At 42.4% G+C, this 23169-nt stretch overlaps 2 protein-coding genes across 3 annotated transcripts in view; one reads left to right on the top strand and one right to left on the bottom strand.

Moving 5' to 3' along the window:
* Positions 1 to 328: 328 nt before the first annotated feature.
* Positions 329 to 14337, bottom strand: sgca (sarcoglycan, alpha). Of its 2 annotated transcripts, XM_021576259.3 has the most exons (11): positions 12279 to 14337; positions 11760 to 11888; positions 9586 to 9734; positions 6513 to 6582; positions 3982 to 4180; positions 3074 to 3242; positions 2484 to 2692; positions 2324 to 2350; positions 1965 to 2144; positions 1069 to 1095; positions 329 to 949 (listed from the first exon to the last, which is right to left on the bottom strand). In XM_021576259.3, exons 1-11 carry the CDS (start codon positions 12313 to 12315, stop codon positions 943 to 945), a joined length of 1203 nt encoding a protein of 400 aa, XP_021431934.2. In that variant the 5' UTR covers positions 12316 to 14337; the 3' UTR covers positions 329 to 942. The 2 variants fall into 2 exon arrangements, with proteins under 2 accessions (XP_021431934.2, XP_090068998.1); XM_090212872.1 differs by lacking the exon at positions 329 to 949 and having other exon boundaries at positions 1065 to 1095; positions 12279 to 14107.
* LOC110499248 (neurabin-2) overlaps positions 13930 to 23169 on the top strand; it is a 26625-nt gene continuing 17385 nt past the window's right edge. Inside the window, exons 1-2 of the mRNA XM_021576258.3 lie at positions 13930 to 14629; positions 14767 to 16358. Coding sequence (XP_021431933.2) covers positions 14904 to 16358 — 1455 coding nt within the window. The 5' untranslated portion in view covers positions 13930 to 14629; positions 14767 to 14903. The remainder of the gene's footprint in view (positions 14630 to 14766; positions 16359 to 23169) is intronic.

Here is a 23169-nt window from a genome sequence, read left to right as displayed (position 1 = left end):
ACAAGTGGAGTTTTGATTCTGGTAATATATATATATTTTTAAAGGGAATTTGTCTTCCTACGGATGATTTGGATCAAATGGAATAGTCGATGCTGCATGCTCCTGTGTGTGGTTCACTTTGAATTGTGTATTTGTTGTAGCCTATTTTTCTGTTTTTATTGTGTTCCTAATTTGCTTCTCTTTGATAGTATTATGGTAAGTACTGGGCATGTCTTGGCAGCACTCCTCTGAATAAGCAATCAATGGACCAATGTTGTTAAATGGAAATGACATAATTATTACACAGACTATTTGGTGATGGCGCGCTGACCATTAAAACAATAATACAGTTGGTTAAGGGTTTTATTAAGGAAAAACATTCAATATATTAATTCTACCTCTACATGTAGGCTATATATCTACCAGGGATTTTGTTTTCAAAAATAAATAATGCACTCCATTAGTCCAAACCTATGGCACAATGAATTAAATCCACTAATGCATAAAAATGTTTAACACAAGTTCAGAGGTTACAGTCACTCAACACTCACTCTTACAGAAAACTCGCATGATTTCACTATAAATTTCACATGTGAAATCATATTTAAACGGTGTTTTTGGAACACTTCACGTGATCACGTTTTCACATGTTTAACTTTATGTTATCACATGTTACTTTACATCATGTTGTCATATTTTATCACATTGACTTCACATACATGACATTTGATCACATGAAAATATGTTTTTTTTTTTTTTTGGAACACTTCAAACATTCACATGTGAAATTCATGTGGTTATTCCATAAGGGGAGTCACTCCAAAGTATTTGTAATCAAAGTATAATGTGATCAAGAAAGAGGATAAAGAAATGTGAAGAGAAAACATCTCAAATCCTACAGCAAACCAGCAGCAAACCCATAATACATTCAGTGGGAGTACAGTATGTCCTGTTTGGATGGCTTCATTTCCTGTTGGAACAAAAACAATATTGTAAAAAATAATCCATGTATGTATTTCATAATCGTTCTTTTCTTGTTGTTGTACAGTTCTACTCATTTATTCAGACACATTTATTCGACTGTGTTACCTGGGTAGTGTGTCAGTGTTGATTTCCCTGCGAAAACAAATGAAGAATTGAACGTTATGGTTGAAATTAATAGCAATGATTGTGATTTTGTTTTGTTTACTAAACTGCTTTTGATCGTTTAATTAAAGTAATAATGTGTTTATAACATACATGTGTTGAATAAAATAAAAAGTAAATTGTATATTGCAATATTAACCATCAACCCCAATATTAACCACCTTTATGCCTGATTTGAAATTTACTGGCTCACATTGAAGTTGCTCCACTAGGCGATGGTATAGGTTATACCAAATATTATAATCCAAGTGGAATACATTTTTATTTAACTAGGCAAGTCAGTTAAGAACAAATTCGTATTTACAATGACAGCCTAGGAACAGTGCCTTGTTCAGGGGCAGAATGACAGATGTTTACCTTGCCAGCTCGGGGATTCGATCTAGCAACCCGAATCGCTCGCTCGCTCGCTCTCTCTCTCTCTCTCTCTCTCTCTCTCTCTCTCTCTCTCTCTCTCTCTCTCTCTCTCTCTCTCTCTCTCTCTCTCTCTCTCTCTCTCTCTCTCTCTCTCTCTCTCTCTCTCTCTCTCTCTCTCTCTCTCTCTCTCTCTCTCTCTCTCTCTCTCTCTCTCTCTCTCTCTCTCTCTCTCTCTCTCTCTCTCTCTCTCTCTCTCTCTCTCTCTCTCTCTCTCTCTCTCTCTCTCTCTCTCTCTCTCTCTCTCTCTCTCTCTCTCTCTCTCTCTCAGCCAATACCTATGGCAACAAACAAGTTGGCTAAAGCACAGACCAACTAGACCACCAGGCTAGGATTGAGTAGTAACAGTAGACTACTCACTGCTGGGCCACCAGGTTGAGCTACTGCAGTGAACAATCTACTAATAGTAGTGACAGTAGACTACTCACTGCTGGGCCAGGATGAGGGGGATGCTGGGGCTGTCAGTCTGGAACGGTGGGGCAGTCTCCCCGGTGCGAGCGTTGAACATGGACAGGGTGGAGAGGGGAGGAGGGACCCCACGACACCCAGCCATGCTCCGCAGCTCACTGGTGTTACCATGGATGGTGTGGTGGTGGTAGAGCTGGATACTAAAAGAAAAGACAGAAGGGAGGAAGGTTTATATACATTAGTCAAGTGTGGGGGTGATACTAAGCTTATCCTTGGCAATTATCATTGTCCATCTTCCTTAATCTCCTTGATGGTGTGATGTAATACATCTTCAGTCTCATGTAGTGGGTTTAGATATGTGGAATGGAAGGTTACGTACTCTGGTGTCTTTCCATCTCTTCTCTCACTGCAAATAAAAACAAAACATGTTATGTAACAACTATGAATAGTAATCCAAAGTTGCCAAACAGTAAAGATATTTAATAATTGAAGGTTGCTAGGTTTTCAGCCAATCTCAGTGGAGTACAAAAGAAACATACACTCCCTCTCGTCTGCAGCACATGATGTAGGCCAGTAGGAGACACAGGATGATGGCCAGAGCCAGGGGGACGATCACAGTCACAATGTAGTCTGGCAGGAAGTCTCTGGGAGGGGGGGACTCAGGAGGGTCATAGACCCCCCCAGCATCCAGGATACCTGGGCCCATGGTGGGGGCAGGAGGGGGGATCACTGGTCTGGACAGATCAATCTACGTACAGTAGACACAGGGATGGCAGAGGAGGATACATATTTAGGAGGGAGGGAATATAAGGTGATGACCGTGTTGATATGCTATTTAATGTTATTTAAATTATTAAAACGCTTGTTCCCACCAATCTACACCTTGAAAATGAATAGCAAAAACATGTTGGCAATACTTGTGTGTGAGGCAGATTTACCATTAAATGCAGCTCTGGCTTTGGATGTGTGTAGATTAGCTCACTCTACAAAAATTTGACATAATACCTGCAGGTGATTCATTTCATTATTCATTCAGATAAATGTCACTGTTAGTAATGTTATGTTTTCACCCAAAGTAATCTAATGACAAAAAATGATGTTTTGGATATACCAGTGCTTGTGGACTCACCAGTGTGGACTTGCACCAGGTGACACAGTTGCCTGGGTAGGAGCAGACCTTGCAGTCCCCAGGGATCTTGGCCCTGCCCCCGGCCTCACACTGTCTCCTATGTTCAGCAGTCTGGAGCCTCAACAAGCACTCAGAGAAGTACTGGTCTGAACCCACCTTCACATACACCCTGGGACCCAATGCATGACACTGGCTTAGTTAACAATGACTGTACTGTACCTACTGTATATTCTAAAATGTATCATGTGCTGAAAACGTCAATAAAATATTCCCTTGATTTAAATTTCAGTTTGAGTTTGACCTCTTTCATCCCCCCCAAAATGTTTTGATACTGAAAATGCTGAATGTTTTCTGATCATTAAATCTTCACGTTGCATGATTTGACGATTTTTGTTCAGATACACTACCGTTGAAAAGTTTGGGGTCACTTATAAATGTCCTTGTTTTAGAAAGAAAAGCACATTTTTTGTCCATTAAAATAACATCAAATTGATCAGAAATACAGTGTAGACATTGTTAATGTTGAAATTGACTATTGTGCTGGAAACGGCAGATTTTTTATGGGATATCTACATAGTTGTACAGAGGCCCATTATCAGCAACCATCACTCCTTTGTTCCAATGGCACGTTGTGTTAGCTAATCCAAGTGTATCCAAACATGTTATTTGATGTTAATTTAATGAACAAAAAATGTAATGAACAAAAAATGTGCTTTTCTTTAAAAAACAAGAACAATTCTAAGTGACCCCAAACTTTTCAACGGTAGTGTACATGTACACTACAAGGCCTAGTTGGGGAATGAATAGTGTGAATTCATAGTGTACTTCTCCTTCTGGTCTGGGATGCTCTCTGTTGAAAGTTAGTATAGGTGACAGTCAGCGACAGTTGAAATGTGACACTTCTTTACCCTTCGTAGTGTCCAGCCAGAGGCAGAGGGACACGGCCACCTCGGTCCAACGCAGACGTGATATTGACAAAGTCCAGCCTGTCTGTCTTCCACATCCTCATCATATCCTGCCTGATCTCTTCCTGAACTGTAGAGGGCAGCACCTTCTCAATCTCCCTCAGTGGGATGAAGAACTCAGCCTGGTAGGGCATTCTCTTTGCTGAAAGAAAGGCCAATGGGAGAAACAAATGAACCAGTATTCACTGCTGTCACTGTGTGTATCTGAAATGGCACCCAATTCATTACTTTTGATCAGGCCTCATAGGAATCTGCTCAAAGGTAGTGTGCACTATATCGGTCATTCTACAGAACTTGTGTAAATTGGGGGTTGAAAAAAAAATCACATTTGTGTCCTATTTCTCCCAAACTTTAAGCACATATGTCTTCTAAAATATGACAGATAGACATATCTACACACTGTTTGTATTGAATATTTGAAATATTTACCTGAATTCCTTACCATCCCACTAAATGTGTCACTACTAGCATAGTGTAAAAGTTGCATTAAAGGGAGAACCATGCACAGTAGTGATCATTTTCTATTACAGATTCATTTTAGAAATTTGCATACCAAATTAAGAAACTTGTTAGTTGATATAATTAATTAGATGCATAAGTAATTCAGTTTTAAAAATTTTAAATTTACCTATCTTTATTTTGGCAGAATAACAGGCGTTTTGGTGTCAAATGCCAATCATAAAGTTAAATACAGGGCTCTAGATGGGACTAACTCGTTTTGGTATAGGCATTGCCATTGAGGGCTTCCACCATTTAAAAGTAGTCAATTGGGTGGGGATTCCTATGGGTTGGGAGGGATCAGCTTATGATCAGAGCACATTGTCTTCTTCAAATTGGGTTGCTTATGGTTTGTAAAGCAAAGACTATCCAGGAGCCAATACCAATATTTATACCAAGACATTGGTCCCAAGATCCAGACCCAGTGATTTGAGACCATGACAACTTATAGACCGCATAGATCAAGAGTCCATGGGCCCTTCTTCAATTGTAATAAACTCAAGTAGAGTAAACTTGAGTACAGTACAGTACAGCACAGTACAGCACAGTACAGTAGAACATAGGAAATTAGGGTACAGTAGAGTAGGTTACAGTACAGTAGAATACAGTACAGTACAACATAGTAGAGCACAGTGCAGTATAGTACAGTAGAGTAGGTTACAGTACAGTACAGTACAGTATAGTACAGCAGAACACAGTCAGGTAAAGTACAGTAGAGTAGAGTACATTCCAGTACAATACAGTAGAGAACATGAGAGCCCAGTAGAGTGCAGTACAGTAGAGTACAGTAGAGCTCAGTAGTGTACAGTGCAGCATAGTACATTAGAGCATTATAGACGTCTGTGTTTTGCCAAACATAAGTCAATGTGTGGGCTATTGGATGGTTGGAGCCCAGTGCTGGCTATGCATCTCAATACTCTACACTTTTTTCCTGAAGTGTGCACTTGTCCACATGGTGGTCCTCTGTAGCTCAGTTGGTAGAGTATAGCGGATACAGCCCGTGCTGTCATAGACTCCATAATGGCACAGATACAAAGATATATATCTCTATGGTGTCAATTGTTTCGGTTGTGATCGTTTCGGTTTGGAGAGTTTTTGACTGATTTTGGACTTTGAAGAGATCCCATAGCTAACATATCATTCATATCGTTCATTTGGACAGATGTACATCCCAGCAAACATATACTTTAGTCCCAAAACCATACTTTACATATTTCCAACTTGCTCACAAATTCTCTCCAAAATGCTTGCAGTCAGACTACTGTGGCCATAGTGGAGAGGGGTGCAATCCCATCACCTGATATGTGTAGGGTCTTAAGGGACATTCATTCAAAAGTATTTTAAAGTGTGTTTCTGTGGTGACGTCAAAACTGGGGACAGCATATTTAAAAAAAAAAAAAAAACTAAACCACAGGAGCCTGCTGAGGAGAGAACTGCTCATAATAATATCCAGAACGGAGCAAATGGAATGACATCAAACACCTGGAAACCATGTGTTTGGTACCATTCCACCCAATCCGCTCCAGTCAATAACACAAGCCCACACCAACCTCGTGTGAAATAAACAAAACAAAAATAATTAGATCAGTGTCTTTCAATGTAATAATAGAACAACTCAATATGTTCTATTGAAATAATAGTGTTAAAAAATAATAATCATGAACTGCTTTATTTTCAAACATAAAGTTTAGGGGCCAGGGTTTGGGACAGCCACCTCTCAATAGATATAGGTGTATAAACAATGAATTTATACTATATCAGTTGAACAATATATATCAGTGGTTATTGCCGAAGTTTGGATACTTTGTTTGGGGCGGGAAAGCAATTTACACCACTTCTGTAGAATCACTCATATAGGGAATAGGGTGCCATTTTGAGCCTTGGTAAAAAAGTAGTGCCATTTTGGATGTTTAGACTCGATAGTATGATGTAATATATTATTTCCCAGAACTGTTCTCCCATCACAGAATACATACCTGGAGGGTCAATCGTTATGATCAGTCTGTCTCTGAATGTGTCATAGCTCCGTTTGTTAGTCACTGTGATCTGAAATTGAAAGAGAAACAGTGAGATGTTAAAGGGTGTCTGGGATGTCTTAACAACCCCGGCCATCCTACAATCTAAGCTTGATGCCCTCAATCTCACACAAATGATCAATGAATCTACCAGGTACAACCTCAAATCCGTAAACACAGGCACCCTCATAGATATCATCCTAACCAACCTGTCCTCTAAATACACCTTTGCTGTTTTCAACCAACATCTCAGCGAATCACTGCCTCATTGCTTACGTCCGTAATGGGTCTGCGGTCAAACGACCACCCTTCATCACTGTTAAACGCTCCCTAAAACACTTCAGCGAGCAGGCCTTTCTAATTGACTTGGCCCGGGTATCCTGGAAGTATATTGACCTCATTCCGTCAGTAGAGGATGTCTGGTTATTCTTTAAAAGTGCTTTCCTCACAATCTTAAATAAGCATGCCCCGTTCAAAAAATGTAGAACCAGGAACATATGTGGTTCACTCCAGACCTGACTGCCCTTGACCAGCACAAAAACATCCTGTGGCGTACGGCATTAGCATCGAATTAGCCTCGTGATATGCAACTTTTCAGGAAAGTTAGGAACCAATATACACAGGAGGTTAGGAAAGCAAAGGCTAGCTTTATCAAACAGAAATTTGCATCCTGCAGCACAAACTCCAAAAAGTTTGGGGACACTGTAAAGTCCATGGAGAATAAGAGCATCTCATCCCAGCTACCCACTGCACTGAGGCTAGGAAACACTGTCACCACCGATAAATCCACAATAATTGAGAATTTCAATAAGCATTATTCTACGGCTGGCCATGCTTTCCATCTTGCCACCCCTACCCTGGCCACCCCAACAGCCCTGCACCCCCCACAGCAACTTGCCCAAGCCTCCCCCATTTCCCCTTCAACCAAATCCAGATAGCTGATGTTCTGAAAGAGCTGCAAAATCTGTACCCCTCATATCAGCAGGGCTAGACAATCTGGACCCTCTCTTTCTAAAATGATCAGCTGAAATTGTTGCAACCCCTATTACTAGCCTGTTCAAGCTCTCCTTCGTATCGTCTGAGATCCTCAAAGATTGGAAAGCTGCCACGGTCATCCCCCTCTTCAAAGGGGGAGACACTCTAGACTAGACCAAACTGCTACATACCTTTATCTATCCTACCTTTCTGTCGAAAGCCAAGTTAACGAAGAGATCATCGACCATTTCAAATCCCACCGTACCTTCTCCGCTATACAATCTGGTTTCCGAGCTGGTCATGGGTGCACCTCAGCCACGCTCAAGGTCCTAAACAATATCATAACCGCCATCGATAAGAGACAATACTGTGCAGCTGTATTCATCGACCTGGCCAAGGCTTTCGACTGTGTCAATCACCACATTCTTATCGGCAGATTCAACAGCCTTGGTTTCTCAAATGACTGCCTCGCCTGGTTCACCAACTATTTCTCAGACAGAGTTCAGTGTGTCAAATCGGAGGGCCTGTTGTCCGGACCTCTGGCAGCCTCTATGGGGGTGCCACAGGGTTAAATTCTTGTTCCGACTCTTTTCTCTGTATACATCAATGATGTTGCTCTTGCTGCTGGTGATTCTCTGATCCACCTCTACGTAGACGACACCATTCTGTGTACTTCTGGCCCTTCTTTTGACACTGTGTTAACTAACCTCCAGATGAGCTTCAATGCCATAAAACACTCCTTCCGTGGCCTCCAACTACTCTTAAATGCAAGTAAAACTAAATGCATGCTCTTCAATCGATCGCTGCCTTCACCTACCCGTCCGTCCAGCATCACTACTCTGGACGGTTCTGACTTAGAATACAAATACCTAGGTGTCTGGCTAGACTGTAAACACTCCTTCCAGACTCACCTTAAGCATCTCCAATCCAAAATTAAATCTAGAATCGGCTTCCTATTTCGCAACAAAGCATCCTTCACTCATGCTGCCAGAAATACCCTCGTAAAACTGACTATCCTGCCGATCCTTGACTTCGGCGATGTCATTTACAAAATAGCCTCCAACACTCTACTCAGCAAATTGGATGAAGTCTATCACAGTGCCATCCGTTTTGTCACCAAAGACCCATATACTACCCACCACTGCGACCTGTATGCTCTCGTTGGCTGGCCCTCGCTTCATATTCGTCGCCAAACCCACTGGCTCCAGGTCATCTATAAGTCTTTGCTAGGTAAAGCCCCGCCTTATCTCAGCTCACTGGTCACCATAACAGCACCCACCCATAGCACATGCTCCAGCAGGTATATTTCACTGGTCATCCCCAAAGCCAATTCCTATTTTGGCCGCCTTTCCTTCCAGTTCTCTGCTGCCAATGACTGAAGCGAATTGCAAAAATCACTGAAGCTGGAGACTCATTTCTCCCTCACTAACTTTAAGCACCAGTTGTCAGAGCAGCTCACAGATCACTGCACATGTCCATAGCTCATCTGTAAATATCCCATCCAACTACCTCATCCCCATGCTGCTATTTTTTTTGCTCCTTTGCACCCCAGTATCTTTACTTGCACATTCTTCTGCACATCTATCACTCCCGTGTTTAATTTGCTAAATTGTAATTATTCGCCACATTGACTTTATGTTTGCTTATTCCATGTGTAACTCTGTGTTGTTGTTTGTGTCGCACTGCTTTGCTTTATCTTGGCCAGGTTGCAGTTGTAAATGAGAACTTGTTCTCAACTAGCCTACCTGGTTAAATAAAGAGGAAATAAAAAATATCTTATCCTTTGACCATTACAAGCTAGATACTGTGCCCAGAAATATCCTTCACCTTCATGCTTCAAATATGTTTAACATTTTTCAATGCAGAATCATACACATTTCAACCGAGAGAAGTTATAAACTAGATCCTCATGACAGTGTGACTGAGTCCCAAATGGTACTCTTATCCCCAATCTGGTTCTGGTCAAAAGTAGTGCACTGTGTAGGGAATAGGTTGCTATTTGGGACGTAATCTGTGTGTATCTCAGAGCACCATTAGTTGATGAGTCTGCTCTGTGTACCTCTATCATACTCTTTCCCTGGGCCAGTGGGGTGCCGTAGAGGAAGCCGTTATCATAGTGGTGCCTCTGGGTAAATCGAAGCCAGCCAGGCAGGTCCGGGAAGGACTGCATGTTGCACTTAAACAGCATGGGATCATTGTAGACCCGCCCTGATTTTCAGAATGAGAGAGTGGGAGAGAAGAGAGAAGCATTATGGTTGTTGGTTGTATATCATTTGAACCTTACCGACACCTACCTCATGATACCCGCTGATTTGCTGTATGAATGTCAGTTGGGACATAACAATACATGTATGGAAGCTTTAAGTGTAACGATATGAAGAAATTACAATAAACAACCAACATTTATATCTATTCATTGGGAAGGCTTTACATTGTTATATATTGCTATTAGTAATGACAAGCTTCAACCCACTGGGCACGAACTGGTTAAATCAATGTTGTTTCAACTTCATTTGTCAACGTGTCAGTTTACGTGGAAAATACATTAGATTTTTTTTTAAAGGTTATGAACTGTTGTTTTGAGTTTCAAATTTCAACCACAGGATTATTTAATCATGGTAATTTTTTTCTAAATAGACAAACCTTGTATAAAATATGTTGAATTTGTACCTTTGAAACCATGTCAGATCTTCAACTTATTATCCACTATAAGAATACAATAGGCTGGACAGCACCTCCTACTGGAGAGTTGATCTATCTACAGTTATCCCTCCAGTCTGACACCCAGGGTTTTAACAACACCCAACCCTGCTTAGCTTTGATCTTTTTCAATGACTGTCACCAATGTGCTATCATGGAAACAATTGTTGAAAAATATCCACTTAATAGATTCACTGTTGATATCGAAGTCATTCCAAAGTGTAGGTTCAACAGAGCAAATGAAATGAAACCAAACCTTATCAGTCGTATATCATCAAAGATGCTATTTAGGCCCATATCATTTGGGAAGTCATCAACAGCTGTTATTTCAATTCAACCTAGGATTCAACTAAAAATAGACAATACATACTGTATAGGCCAAGGGCTTCAAGCTTTGGTTGATTTCAAATAGAATCTACATGTTAATAATAAATACGTTCGATTCAAGTCTCCATCTCAACCAAAAATAAAAGTGCAATAATAGGATTAGATCAAATCAAGCTGTATTTAAAGTATATGTAAAGTTTGACTTGATTTAGTCCTATTCTTTCATTTGTAGACAAACTGGATTTAAAACCAGTCTCAGTGGCACAGATGGAGCTGTCCAAGTAGAAGACACATCTCCTTTAAAACTTGATATTTGTTTGCGTTGGCAACCAAACACAACTCCATATAACTTTTGCAATACAGTAAATAGTATTTTAACTTCTCGGCAAGTTAACAAATTATTTTCTGGATTCAGGTCTCCATCTCATCCAAAAATAGAAGTTAAAGAATAGGATTAAGCCAGTGGCTCAGATGGAACTATCCAAGCAGTAGATACATCTCCTTTAAATGTTGATATTTGGTTATGTTGTCAACCAAACACAATTCAATATTACATTTGGAAGACAGTAAATCCCCAAATGTTAAGGCTATCTTACAAACTAATGTAACAGTACATACCCAACCTTAAAATAAGTAACACAGCCATGGACATATTTTGAGGATACAGTAACAATAAATGTCTTCTTATGTTCAGGGTCGCAGGTTTGTGGAAATCGTCACAATTGCTCTATTAATCTGCACAGAATCTCAAACAGAATTGATCACTTGTACCATACTTTAATGTAATCTCAACTAGCTGTAATCCAGGTAATTTGATTGTGCTATTAGATCAAGCACAGTGAAAACACATTAAGCTTGTTGTATTAAATAAACAAAATACCTGACATTGTATTCCCATTTGAACTTTATAGTGTGCTTTTAAATGGTTGAAAGCACGATGATAACACAATTAGGTGACAATTAACCAAGAATATGACTTTTTTTTCATTGGAATTTGGTTGTGCTTTTAGATGGTTGAAAACATAATAACAAATTGGAATTCAACAAACTTTTGGCAGTCTTTTTGAGTGGGTGAAAATAGGTTGGAATCTCATTGATTAATGTACATGTATCTACCAAGTATTACCCACGTTGAAATGACGTGGTGTGCCCAGTGGAAAGTTAAACTGTACACTAAGAGGTGACTTACTGAAATATCAGCCTTACCATAGTGTTTCAGGAAGGGTTCAAATTCATTCTGGAAGGCCTCTCTCTGCAGCTCGAACACAAACAGCTGTCCCACAGGGGTATAAGCCTTGATGTCTGCCTTGACCACTAGTACACTGGTCACACACACTGCGTACATGTAGATAGGAGCACAAGTACCAAAGGATATCACTATTGGATATGGCAAAGTTACATGAGGTTACAAATAGCATGAAACTTGGACAGTGAACTGATTTGCACTTAAACACCATGTCCACAACACTACGCAGTATAGCTGTTAAAACTATATTTTCTGTAATTTCACATGATGTCATATAACTTCAAAATTGTATATATACTGGCAGCACAAATCTCCTCCTCTCCTCACCTACTTTAGTTAATCACTGGTAAGTTCTCTAAAATATCCATCATAAAACATACATTATATTAGCTATAGAAGAAGTGATCTTTGTCAATAATAAAACCGCTTGTCAATGTTGTCATATTCACAATTATAAAGTAACAAATACTTAACCTTGCCTGTTAAAATAAATCTCCAGCCTGTCCAGTCTGCCATCTTGTTTTGAGCTGTGATTGACAGGGCCAAGAGGAGAGGAGGGCTAGGTCACTCCCAGTCAGGCAGGCACTTCAGGGCTATTTCTGACCCACACACTATACAGTAATAACTTCCTGAAGTGTGTGTGTGAGTACATGTGTGTGTGTTTGTCTGTCTGAATGTGTGTGTTTGTGTGTGTGTGTGTGTGTGTGTGTGTGTGTGTGTGTGTGTGTGCCTGCATGTCTGTAGGTTTGAGGTATAATAAAAACACTAGCCGTGTAGTCTGCCTTCCCTGTCTAACTGTGTCCCCTAGTCTTCCACCCCTCCTATACAATGGTAGAAAAAACTATACTGAACAAAAATATAAATGCAACATACAACAATTTGATTGATTTTACTGAGTTCAAGTTCATAAGAAAAAAACAACCAATTTTTAAAAATGTATTAGCCCCTAATCTATGGATTTCACATGACTGTTTCACATGACTCACAGACACACAAAAAATTAGCCTCACAATGGGCCTCAGGATCTCGTCATGGTATCTCTGTGCATTCAAATTGCCATCAATAAAATGTAATTGTATTCATTGTTGAACACAATTGACATCGGTAAACCGCTTGCCCACACGACACAATACACGCGGTTTGCGGTTGTGAGGCTGGTTGGACGTACTGTCAAATTCTCTAAAACGAAGTTGGAGGCGGCTTATGGTTGAGAAATTATCATTAAATTATCTGGCAACAGCTCTGGTGGGCAGTCTTGCAGTCAACATGCCAATTGCACGCTCCCTCACAACTTGAGACATCTGTGGCATTGTGTTGTGTGACAAAACTGCACCTTTTAGAGTGGCCTTTTATTGTCCCCAGCATAAGGTGCACGTGTGTAATGACCATGCTGTTTAATCAGCTTCTTGATATGCCGCACCTGTCAGGTGGATGGATTATCTTGGAAAAGGAGAAATGCTCACTATCAGGGATGTAAACAAATTTGTGCACAAAATTTGAGAGAAATTAGCTTTTTGTGCGTATGGAAAATGTCTGGGATCTTTTCTTTCAGTTCATGAAACATGGGACCAACACTTTACATGTTGTGTTTATATTTTTGTTCAGTGAAGATTGCCATTAATCATATTCAATCAATCCTCCTAATTATCTGGCAATTGTGATTCCACAAAATATATGTGGGGAGAAAATTAATAAAAAATCTAACAAATAAAAGCTATGAAATAGATTAGTCACTCTACTGTTTAATTTCTACTACTGAAACACCCCTTAAAATGTATCTTCTGTGTTCTCCAAAAATGTAATTGCTGGTTGATGGGCCTTTCCATATTATTCACACTGATATCACTGACTTTCCAGTGGCTTTCGTGAATTACATCAAATATGTAGCTATGCTACTATATCTAGCCTACACCTTAGACTATGTAATCTTAAACTATATCACGGATCATTAAAAAAAGTAGACTAGGTTAGCCTTATGATGCATTGAAAATGCCACTATGTACTGTATGCGTCAGGGTGTGCACAACATGGCCTATCTCAATTGGAGTTCTGCTTCTTGGTTCCATATGTTGTAATTTCGAATAAAAATACATTAATGGTCGTTATGTTAACCGTTATCTGCCTATATATTCTGAGATAGCTAATTTACAGTCTATTCGTAGCTAGGGAAAACGCATTGGACTGACACGGTATGGAGCGCATTATTTAGATGCAGACTACGAGGCATTGTCTACTCTACGCCCTCACAAGAATGTAGGCTATCACCGACTACTGCTAAAACATTGTATAACATATTATCATCAAACGTGTAGGCTAGACAGGCACTGGTGAATGCAGGAAACGACGATATAAAAAGGATACATCATCATTGGACACAGTAATCTGATGCATGCTGGTTTTGATTTCGTCAGGGTCCTAAAGTGCCCAAAAAGTTCCGTGTAAAGAAGATTTCTGTTTATTTGTCTCGTCTACTTGATATCATAATTGTAATTATTTAGAACTCGTGTATGGAGTAGACCTTCACATATATTGATTATCGCTAGGCTAATATTCAAGGACTAAAAACGTAGAGTGAACCCGACCGGTGCTATGACCCAGTTTCGTTCCATCCTCCGTAGCGGTCTGCTTTTACGCGAGCGAGGAGGACCCAGAGCCACAAATCAGCAGTTCAGAAAACCAAGAGATCAAAATGATGATGCTGCTCTTGAAAAGGGATTAAACTGAATAAATCTGTCGTCAGTGGAAAATCCAGCGTTCATTGGGTTACTGTTCCAGTTTTCTGCAGTGATGTTTTTGTAACCAGGGCATTTTCTCCAGGTTTTTCCGTCAGGTTGGTGTTTTAATTACTAGCGAGTTTGACTAATGAATGCATCGTTTTTCACTTTCCTCCATTCCATAGGATTGGGATACTGGATGCACGCGGCCTAAAACAATAACCGTTGTTTTTTTTATTCTCCTGCTATTCAGTTCTAGTCGGCACGTAGGTTCACCGTCTCCCCAAAATAATTGACTGTTGGTGAGAACGGACCGATTTGTGCTGACAACCGAGGAAGAGAAAGGGAGAGATGCCGTTGCTGAGCAGCCGTTGTGAAGCTTGACTGATCATGATGAAGACCGATACCTCATCTTCCAAGAGCACCGGCTCTGGTTCGACGCTGAGGAGCCCATCCCCGCACCGGAACGCATACGAGGCGGGGATACAGGCGCTGAAGCCTGTGAAGGACAATGCTGCAAATGGCGATTATATGCAGGAAGGCCCCCGCGGCCGCCGGAGCTACGGCTCCAACGTGCACCGTATCAAGAACATGTTTCAGCAGATGCAAGGCCCAGGGAGCACATCTCCCGGCAGGGAGGGGGAGGGAGGGGAGGACCTGGAGAAGACTACTGAGAGGGTGCGTCTCTCCCTCCCCAGAGCCGGTAGCCTGAATGAGAATGTGGACCACAGCGCCTTGCTGAAGCTGGGATCCACTGTCTCAGAGCGGGTTAACCGGTTCAACCCCAATGCCAAAGCAGAGAACGGGCAGGCTCCCCTAGCCTCATCACCCAGCTACTCTAAGATGCAAGAGACACGGAAGATCTTTGAACAACAGCAGGCGGCACAGCAGCTGGAGCGGGAGAAGCAGGCCGCTGCCACCAACCGGGTCCTGCTGAAGACCGAGCGGACCTCTGGCCTGGGCTTCCATGATGGCAGGCTGGACGTGGTGGCCCGGTTCAACGGCAGCACAGAATCCCTGGACAGCCTGGACACCACCGAGGCCGTGTCCCCCACTGTCTCCCAGCTCAGCGCTGTCTTTGAACGGGCCTCAGAGCTCCGCAACAACCTGCACCGCCTCTCCTCCACCCCTCCACTGCCCTCCCGGGGGGTCAGCACCAAGGTGGGGGTGCAGCTCAACTCCAAAATCATCTCCAAGAGGGCGAACCGTGCTTCTGCCCTCCCAACTGCCAGCCAGGAGGAGGAGGGTGGTGGGGGGCGCAGCCAGAGGGACCTGGATGGGCCTCCCAGAAGCCTCAGGGCTGCCCCCTCATCCTCCTCCACCTCCGATGGCCTGAATGGAGGCCACAGTGTCCCGACACTCCCCAAGCCCAAAGAGGGCCGGGATAAGACTGGAACCCAGGCCAAAGCTGAAGGCCAGTCTGAGGATCACTCTGGTGACCAGGAGCCCAGCAGCACCTTAGTGAAAGCTGACATCCACCACATCTCTCTGGAGAATGGGGAGAACAGTACAGAGAGCGAGGCCCAGGTGAGGGAGACCTCTCCCAAGGGCACTAGCAGTGAGAGAGGGAGGCAGGGTGGAGATGGAGTGATGGGCCAGGGGGGTACAGCGGAGGAGGGAGAAGAGAGAACTGTAAAGGAGGATCAGTCAGGGGGAGAACAGGTGGATATCAGAACGTACAGCGCAGTGGGGGAGGACTCTGGAGGGAGCCAGCGGGATGAGGAAGAGGATGATGAAGATGAGCCTTATGAGCCTGAGTCCAGCTGTCATGAGAAACCTGGTCTGCCTGAAGAGGAGGACCCTCCACCCAGCCGGAAGATCTGCTTCAGCACGGGGCCTATCAAGGTGAGCTCACACTCTAATAGAACATACATGGTCACGTACACACTATTGCACTGCATTCAATTATATTTAACACGGCACAGGCTTCCATCTTTACAACCAGTCCTTTTGTAGTAGTATTTGACTTGGTCACTACCACGGATTTCCTTCACGCCATACATTACTATACGCTTAGTCACCCCCCCTTCCTCCTCTCCCCCTTTCCCCCTCCCTCTGTGCCAGTAGCCTTGTTCCCAGCCAGTTGCCACTGCCTGCCTGCATTCCCACTGTGCAGCTGACATGGCCCTGAAAGAACCAGTCTGTCGATCCTTATCTGAAATGCAGCGGGAGCTAGCGGTAGCTCCCTCCCTCTCTCTGCAGCTCTCTCTATAGCTTTCTCTCTCTAGCTCTGTCTCTCTAGCTCTCTCTGTAGCTCTCTCTGTAGCTCTCTCTCTCTCTGTAGCTCTCTCTGGCTCTCTCTCTAGCTCGCTCTCTGTAGCTTTCTTTCTCTAGCGCTCTCTTTCTCTCTGTAGCTCTCTCTCTGTAGCTCTCTCTCTGTAGCTCTCTAGGTAGCTCTCGCTCTCTCTGTAGCTCTCGCTCTCTCTGTAGCTCTTGCTCTCTCTCTGTAGCTCTCTGTAGCTTTCTCTCTGTAGCTTGATCTCTCTCTCTCTCTCTCTCTCTCTCTCTCTCTCTCTCTCTCTGTAGCTCGCTCAATCTCTGTCTGTAGCTCTCTGTAGCTTTCTCTCTGTAGCTTGATCTCTCTCTCTCTCTCTCTCTCTCTCTCTCTCTGTAGCTCGCTCAATCTCTGTCTGTAGCTCTCTCTGTAACTCCCTCCAAAATGCTCTCTGTCTCTCAGTATGTCTCTCTCTCTGTGTCTGTAAATAATTGTTAGGGAGGAACAAAGAGGCAGAATAATTAGCGTAGCTGCTTTCCTATTGTGTGTCGGGATAAAAGGTGTAAAAGGTCAACAGCAGTGCAGTGGTTGGTTTTATATCGATGGCGGTAATGCACCTAAAAAGACAGGTGTACACTGCCATTAAAATCCATAGAAGAAGAAGACGGGTTGAGTTATGTTGGTGGTTGGTTCATTCCCATGTACTTTACTAAGTTACACATGAGGAAGAAGTAATACTGATGATTTCTCTCAGCATGGTAAAGAAGTTATCCTGATATGGCTGTAGCCTCCTTTATCCAGACTTAGCATATTTAATTGCCTGCTTATATACTGGAGATGGCTTCCCATTTTATTCAAACTCATTAGGTAGGTTTGTGCTACCAGAATACCTATCCCAATGGGCAATAAACAACAGTTGTCTGGATTTCACAGAGAAGTGAACATTCACACATTTGCAATGTGTTTTCTACAAACCGATATGATATTGATATTGAATAAAAAATGAAACTGATATTGAATTTCCGTATCGTTGCCCATCACAAATGATTCTAGACATAGACGTACGTTATTGTAGACCCCGTAATAAGCTGGAGGCTACATCCCATGTCAGGGCTAGGAGGGGAGAAGTTGATTCAGTGACTCTACTGACTGGGAAGTGTAATGATCCAAGAAGCAGCGTACGATTCTCTGCTCCCCCAGCGCAGTCTCACTGCTCTGTCATGAGCTGTGTCCCAAATGGTAACCTATTCCCTATATAGCACGCTACTTTTGACCGGGGCCCACTGTAGGGAATGAGCTCTGGTCAAAAGTAGTGCCCCATGCAGTTATTATTTTATTTACATTTTGTAGTCAGGACCCGCGGTCCGTGTTGACCCAGTTCTGGTTCCGGATCCGGACTGTGGTCCGCCGGTTGAGTATGGGAGATGTAGGGAATGGTCGTTGGTCAAAAGTTGTCCACTATGTATGCATCTCCCTCACTAGCTTTAAGCACCAGCTGTCAGAGCAGCTCACAGATTACTGCACCTGTACATAGCCCATCTATAATTTAGCCCAAACAACTACCTCTTCCCCTACTGTGTTTATGTAGTTATTTATTTTGCTCATTTGTGCCCCATTATTTCTACTTTGCACATTCTTCCACTGCAAATCAACCATTCCAGTGTTTTACTTGCTATATTGTATTTACTTTGCCACCATGGCCTTTTTTTGCCTTTACCTCCCTTATCTCACCTCATTTGCTCACATTGTATGTAGACTTATTTTTCTACTGTATTATTGACTGTATGGTTGTTTTACTCCATGTGTAACTCTGTGTTGTTGTCTGTCGAACTGCTTTACTTTATCTTGGCCAGGTCACAATTGTAAATGAGAACTTGTTCTCAACTTGCCTACCTGTTTTAATAAAGGTGAAATAAAAATGTTATAATAAAAAATAAAAAAATGTAGAGAATAGGGTGCTATTTGGTATGTAGACCTGTTCTCTGCTACCCCAGTTCAGTCTCCCTGCCCGGAGGTCTCCAGCATTAACATGGAGAGAGAGAAGCCCTAGCTCTGCCAAGTCAAGTGTGCGTTGATACTATTAAGTCCCACACTCACACATGCAGTGCCAGCTCAAGCAGCTACTGAAACAGCTATCATGACCGTCCAAGTTCTCTCTCTCTCTCTCTCTCTCTCGAACAGAGTCATGCATCGTCAAATTGTGTTTGACCAATGAAGGAATTGAATCAATGTTGTTTCCATGTCATTTCACTGAAATGACGTTGAACCAAAGTGGAATAGACGTTGAATCTGTGCTATTTCATAAGTTATGTTTCAACCAGTTATGATAACCCATAATTCCAGATCACTTCAGTAGAAGTTGTGACCCTATGAGAGTATCAAAAAGAGAAAACTGACTTCCTGTAGGGTTTTACATTGGCTCGCCATCTGCGTGGTGTGACAAAGCAGCGACAGCTCATTAGACCTAACAGAGAGCAGAGTGGGTCGGTCTGTGCTGTGGTCTTGTACCCGACAGTAATAACAATAATCTATTGCATTTCTGTCGCGCTTTTTTCTAACAGAAATAACACTCAAAGCGCTTTGTGGCTGACTGTCTCCCTGTCTTTTTGATATGTTCAAGTAGAGCTCGGAAAGTAAACCGAAAATTATAGACACCAATCAACTTATCGCAGGCATTTTGCTGATCTCGTTCGGTACAATATATTTCAGAAATGTGAAGTTTGAAACTAAATGTGTTTGCTAATGTGGGTGATAGTTAATGGGATAATTGATGGCTACGACCATCAAACTAGTGGTGGTCGTTTAAAGGATCATTGATAAAAATGCAAATGAAGGGTAGAACTTGTCATTCTATTTATCGTCATCGCATCAATTCAAGCAATTTGATCTCAATATGGATTTTTGTCCATATCGCCAAGCTCTATGTTCAAGAAATCTCAAAGCGATTTGTGGCCGACTGTCAGTCTTTTTGATATGTTCAGTCTACTACTACTGTACCCAACAGTGTCTGTCCTCTGAAACCCTCCCATCACACTGACACAGTCCTTCACTCTGTATCAGAGTCTCTTTTGTTATTTGGATTGATATGGGTTCAGTGGGAATGCATGGGAGTCAGAGGAAGGACAAATTGAAGGCCCTTTATTTGGTGGCTACAATGTCATGGTTTAATGACTGCCAGGACTTTGGTCACACAGTATTGTCACTAGCTTTTTTGTTGTTGCTGAATGTCTGTCTGTCTCTGTGTGTATTTTTCTTCTGTGTCTTTCTTTCGCTGTTTCTATTTCTATCTCACTGTCTCTCTATCTCTGTGTGTCTTTCTCTCCGTCTCCGTCTTTCTCTCCTTCGCTGGTACAGGAAGTGCTCGTGCTTAGCCATTATTTTGTGAATATTTCCCCCTCATCGTATCTGTGCTCTCTCTCTCTCTCTCTCTCTCTCTCACCCAGACGCCCACACATAGGAGTTGTTGTGGTGACAGCCACTGGGGTCTGTGTCAAATGTATTTCTTTTTTTTCTCTCTTCTCAAACTGGCACACACAGCATCGCTGGGGTAAAGTTCAGTTCACACTACTGGCTTTGTTCACTCTAACACCCTCCTCTCTCTCACTCCCTCTCTTTTTTTTTTCTCTTTCTCCATCTGTCACCATTCTCCTCTTGTTTTATGATAAGTTGATAAAAATAGCAGCATTGTAATTACCACAGACAGGCCTCTCCTTTGGGGGCTGTCTGCTTGTTTTAAACACAGGAACCTGCTCTCCGGTTCCTCATTTCTTATTTGTTTTATTGTCCTTACTCTATATTTCCTGTTTTACATCACTGTATTTCATAACTGTTCTCTCCTATTCTCCTGGTACAAGATGCTTTCAATTATTGATCCTAATGTTGATTGGAGTGATTTGTGTGTGTGTGTGTGTGTGTGTGTGTGTGTGTGTGTGTGTGTGTAATCATTTAAAAAAAAAATAATCTCCTTAAAATTTGTACCATGTGTGTAGAAAAAACTATCTGCAACGTACACTCTTTCAACCAGGGACAGAATTCCCCTTTGTCCCTCTTCAACTATCTTTCCACCTCTGTCCATTCTTCACCAAGAATCTGATGAATATTTACAGCCTACCCAGTGGCATCCCATAATAGTCGGAGCTAGCTTCAGTCATGAATACACATTTGATTGTTTTGTTTTTTTACACTGTCTGCAATTCAAACAAATAAAGAATAGAAAAACAGTTTTTGATGTGATTATAGCCCAGTAGACTTTGTTGACTAGATATTGAAATGGGTTGAAAACGTATTTAGCAGGTATGTTTGCAAGCGTTAGTAAAATTGAGGGTTTTTACTTGGAACACAAGGGAAGCCAGAGAGATGTAATGCATCACAATGTGGCCAGGTATGATAAAACAGGTTCACTGGTAAGGAACAATTGGCCAGTCATCTCACACACTGTACTACCAAGTGAATCTATTGGCCAGTCACACATTGCCCATGAGAGGGGGATGGGGGACCAGACAGATTATCAGCAAGGTCATTCTGTCCCACTTTTTTGGCTGGGCTGCACCATATTATACAGTCTATGGGCTGCACCGTATTATACAGTCTATGGGCTGCACCGTATTATACAGTCTATGGGCTGGACCGTATTATACAGTCTATGGGCTGGACCGTATTATACAGTCTATGGGCTGCACCGTATTATACAGTCTATGGGCTGCACCGTATTATACAGTCTATGGGCTGGCCCGTATTATACAGTCTATGGGCTGGACCGTATTATACAGTCTATGGGCTGGCCCGTATTATACAGTCTATGGGCTGGCCCGTATTATACAGTCTATGGGCTGCACCGTATTATACAGTCTATGGGCTGCACCATATTATACAGTCTATGGGCTGCACCGTATTATACAGTCTATGGGCTGCACCGTATTATACAGTCTATGGGCTGGACCGTATTATACAGTCTATGGGCTGGCCCGTATTATACAGTCTATGGGCTGGACCGTATTATACAGTCTATGGGCTGGCCCGTATTATACAGTCTATGGGCTGCACCATATTATACAGTCTATGGGCTGCACCGTATTATACAGTCTATGGGCTGGACCGTATTATACAGTCTATGGGCTGGACCGTATTATACAGTCTATGGGCTGGACCGTATTATACAGTCTATGGGCTGGACCGTATTATACAGTCTATGGGCTGGACCGTATTATACAGTCTATGGGCTGGACCGTATTATACAGTCTATGGGCTGCACCGTATTATACAGTCTATGGGCTGCACCGTATTATACAGTCTATGGGCTGGACCGTATTATACAGTCTATGGGCTGGACCGTATTATACAGTCTATGGGCTGCACCGTATTATACAGTCTATGGGCTGCACCGTATTATACAGTCTATGGGCTGCACCGTATTATACAGTCTATGGGCTGGACCGTATTATACAGTCTATGGGCTGGACCGTATTATACAGTCTATGGGCTGCACCGTATTATACAGTCTATGGGCTGGACCGTATTATACAGTCTATGGGCTGCACCGTATTATACAGTCTATGGGCTGGACCGTATTATACAGTCTATGGGCTGCACCGTATTATACAGTCTATGGGCTGGACCGTATTATACAGTCTATGGGCTGGACCGTATTATACAGTCTATGGGCTGGACCATATTATACAGTCTATGGGCTGGACCATATTATACAGTCTATGGGCTGGACCGTATTATACAGTCTATGGGCTGGACCGTATTATACAGTCTATGGGCTGGACCGTATTATACAGTCTATGGGCTGGACCGTATTATACAGTCTATGGGCTGGACCGTATTATACAGTCTATGGGCTGCACCATATTATACAGTCTATGGGCTGCACCGTATTATACAGTCTATGGGCTGGACCGTATTATACAGTCTATGGGCTGCACCGTATTATACAGTCTATGGGCTGCACCGTATTATACAGTCTATGGGCTGCACCATATTATACAGTCTATGGGCTGCACCGTATTATACAGTCTATGGGCTGGACCGTATTATACAGTCTATGGGCTGCACCATATTATACAGTCTATGGGCTGCACCGTATTATACAGTCTATGGGCTGGACCGTATTATACAGTCTATGGGCTGCACCGTATTATACAGTCTATGGGCTGGACCGTATTATACAGTCTATGGGCTGGACCGTATTATACAGTCTATGGGCTGGACCGTATTATACAGTCTATGGGCTGGACCGTATTATACAGTCTATGGGCTGCACCGTATTATACAGTCTATGGGCTGCACCGTATTATACAGTCTATGGGCTGGACCGTATTATACAGTCTATGGGCTGCACCGTATTATACAGTCTATGGGCTGGACCGTATTATACAGTCTATGGGCTGGACCGTATTATACAGTCTATGGGCTGCACCATATTATACAGTCTATGGG

This window comes from Oncorhynchus mykiss, chromosome 20 (genome assembly GCF_057628025.1).
Source record: "Oncorhynchus mykiss isolate SJ-2025 chromosome 20, ASM5762802v1, whole genome shotgun sequence".
In the NCBI taxonomy this organism is placed as follows: Eukaryota; Metazoa; Chordata; class Actinopteri; order Salmoniformes; family Salmonidae; genus Oncorhynchus; species Oncorhynchus mykiss.
This window is presented reverse-complemented; position numbering and strand designations above follow the sequence as displayed.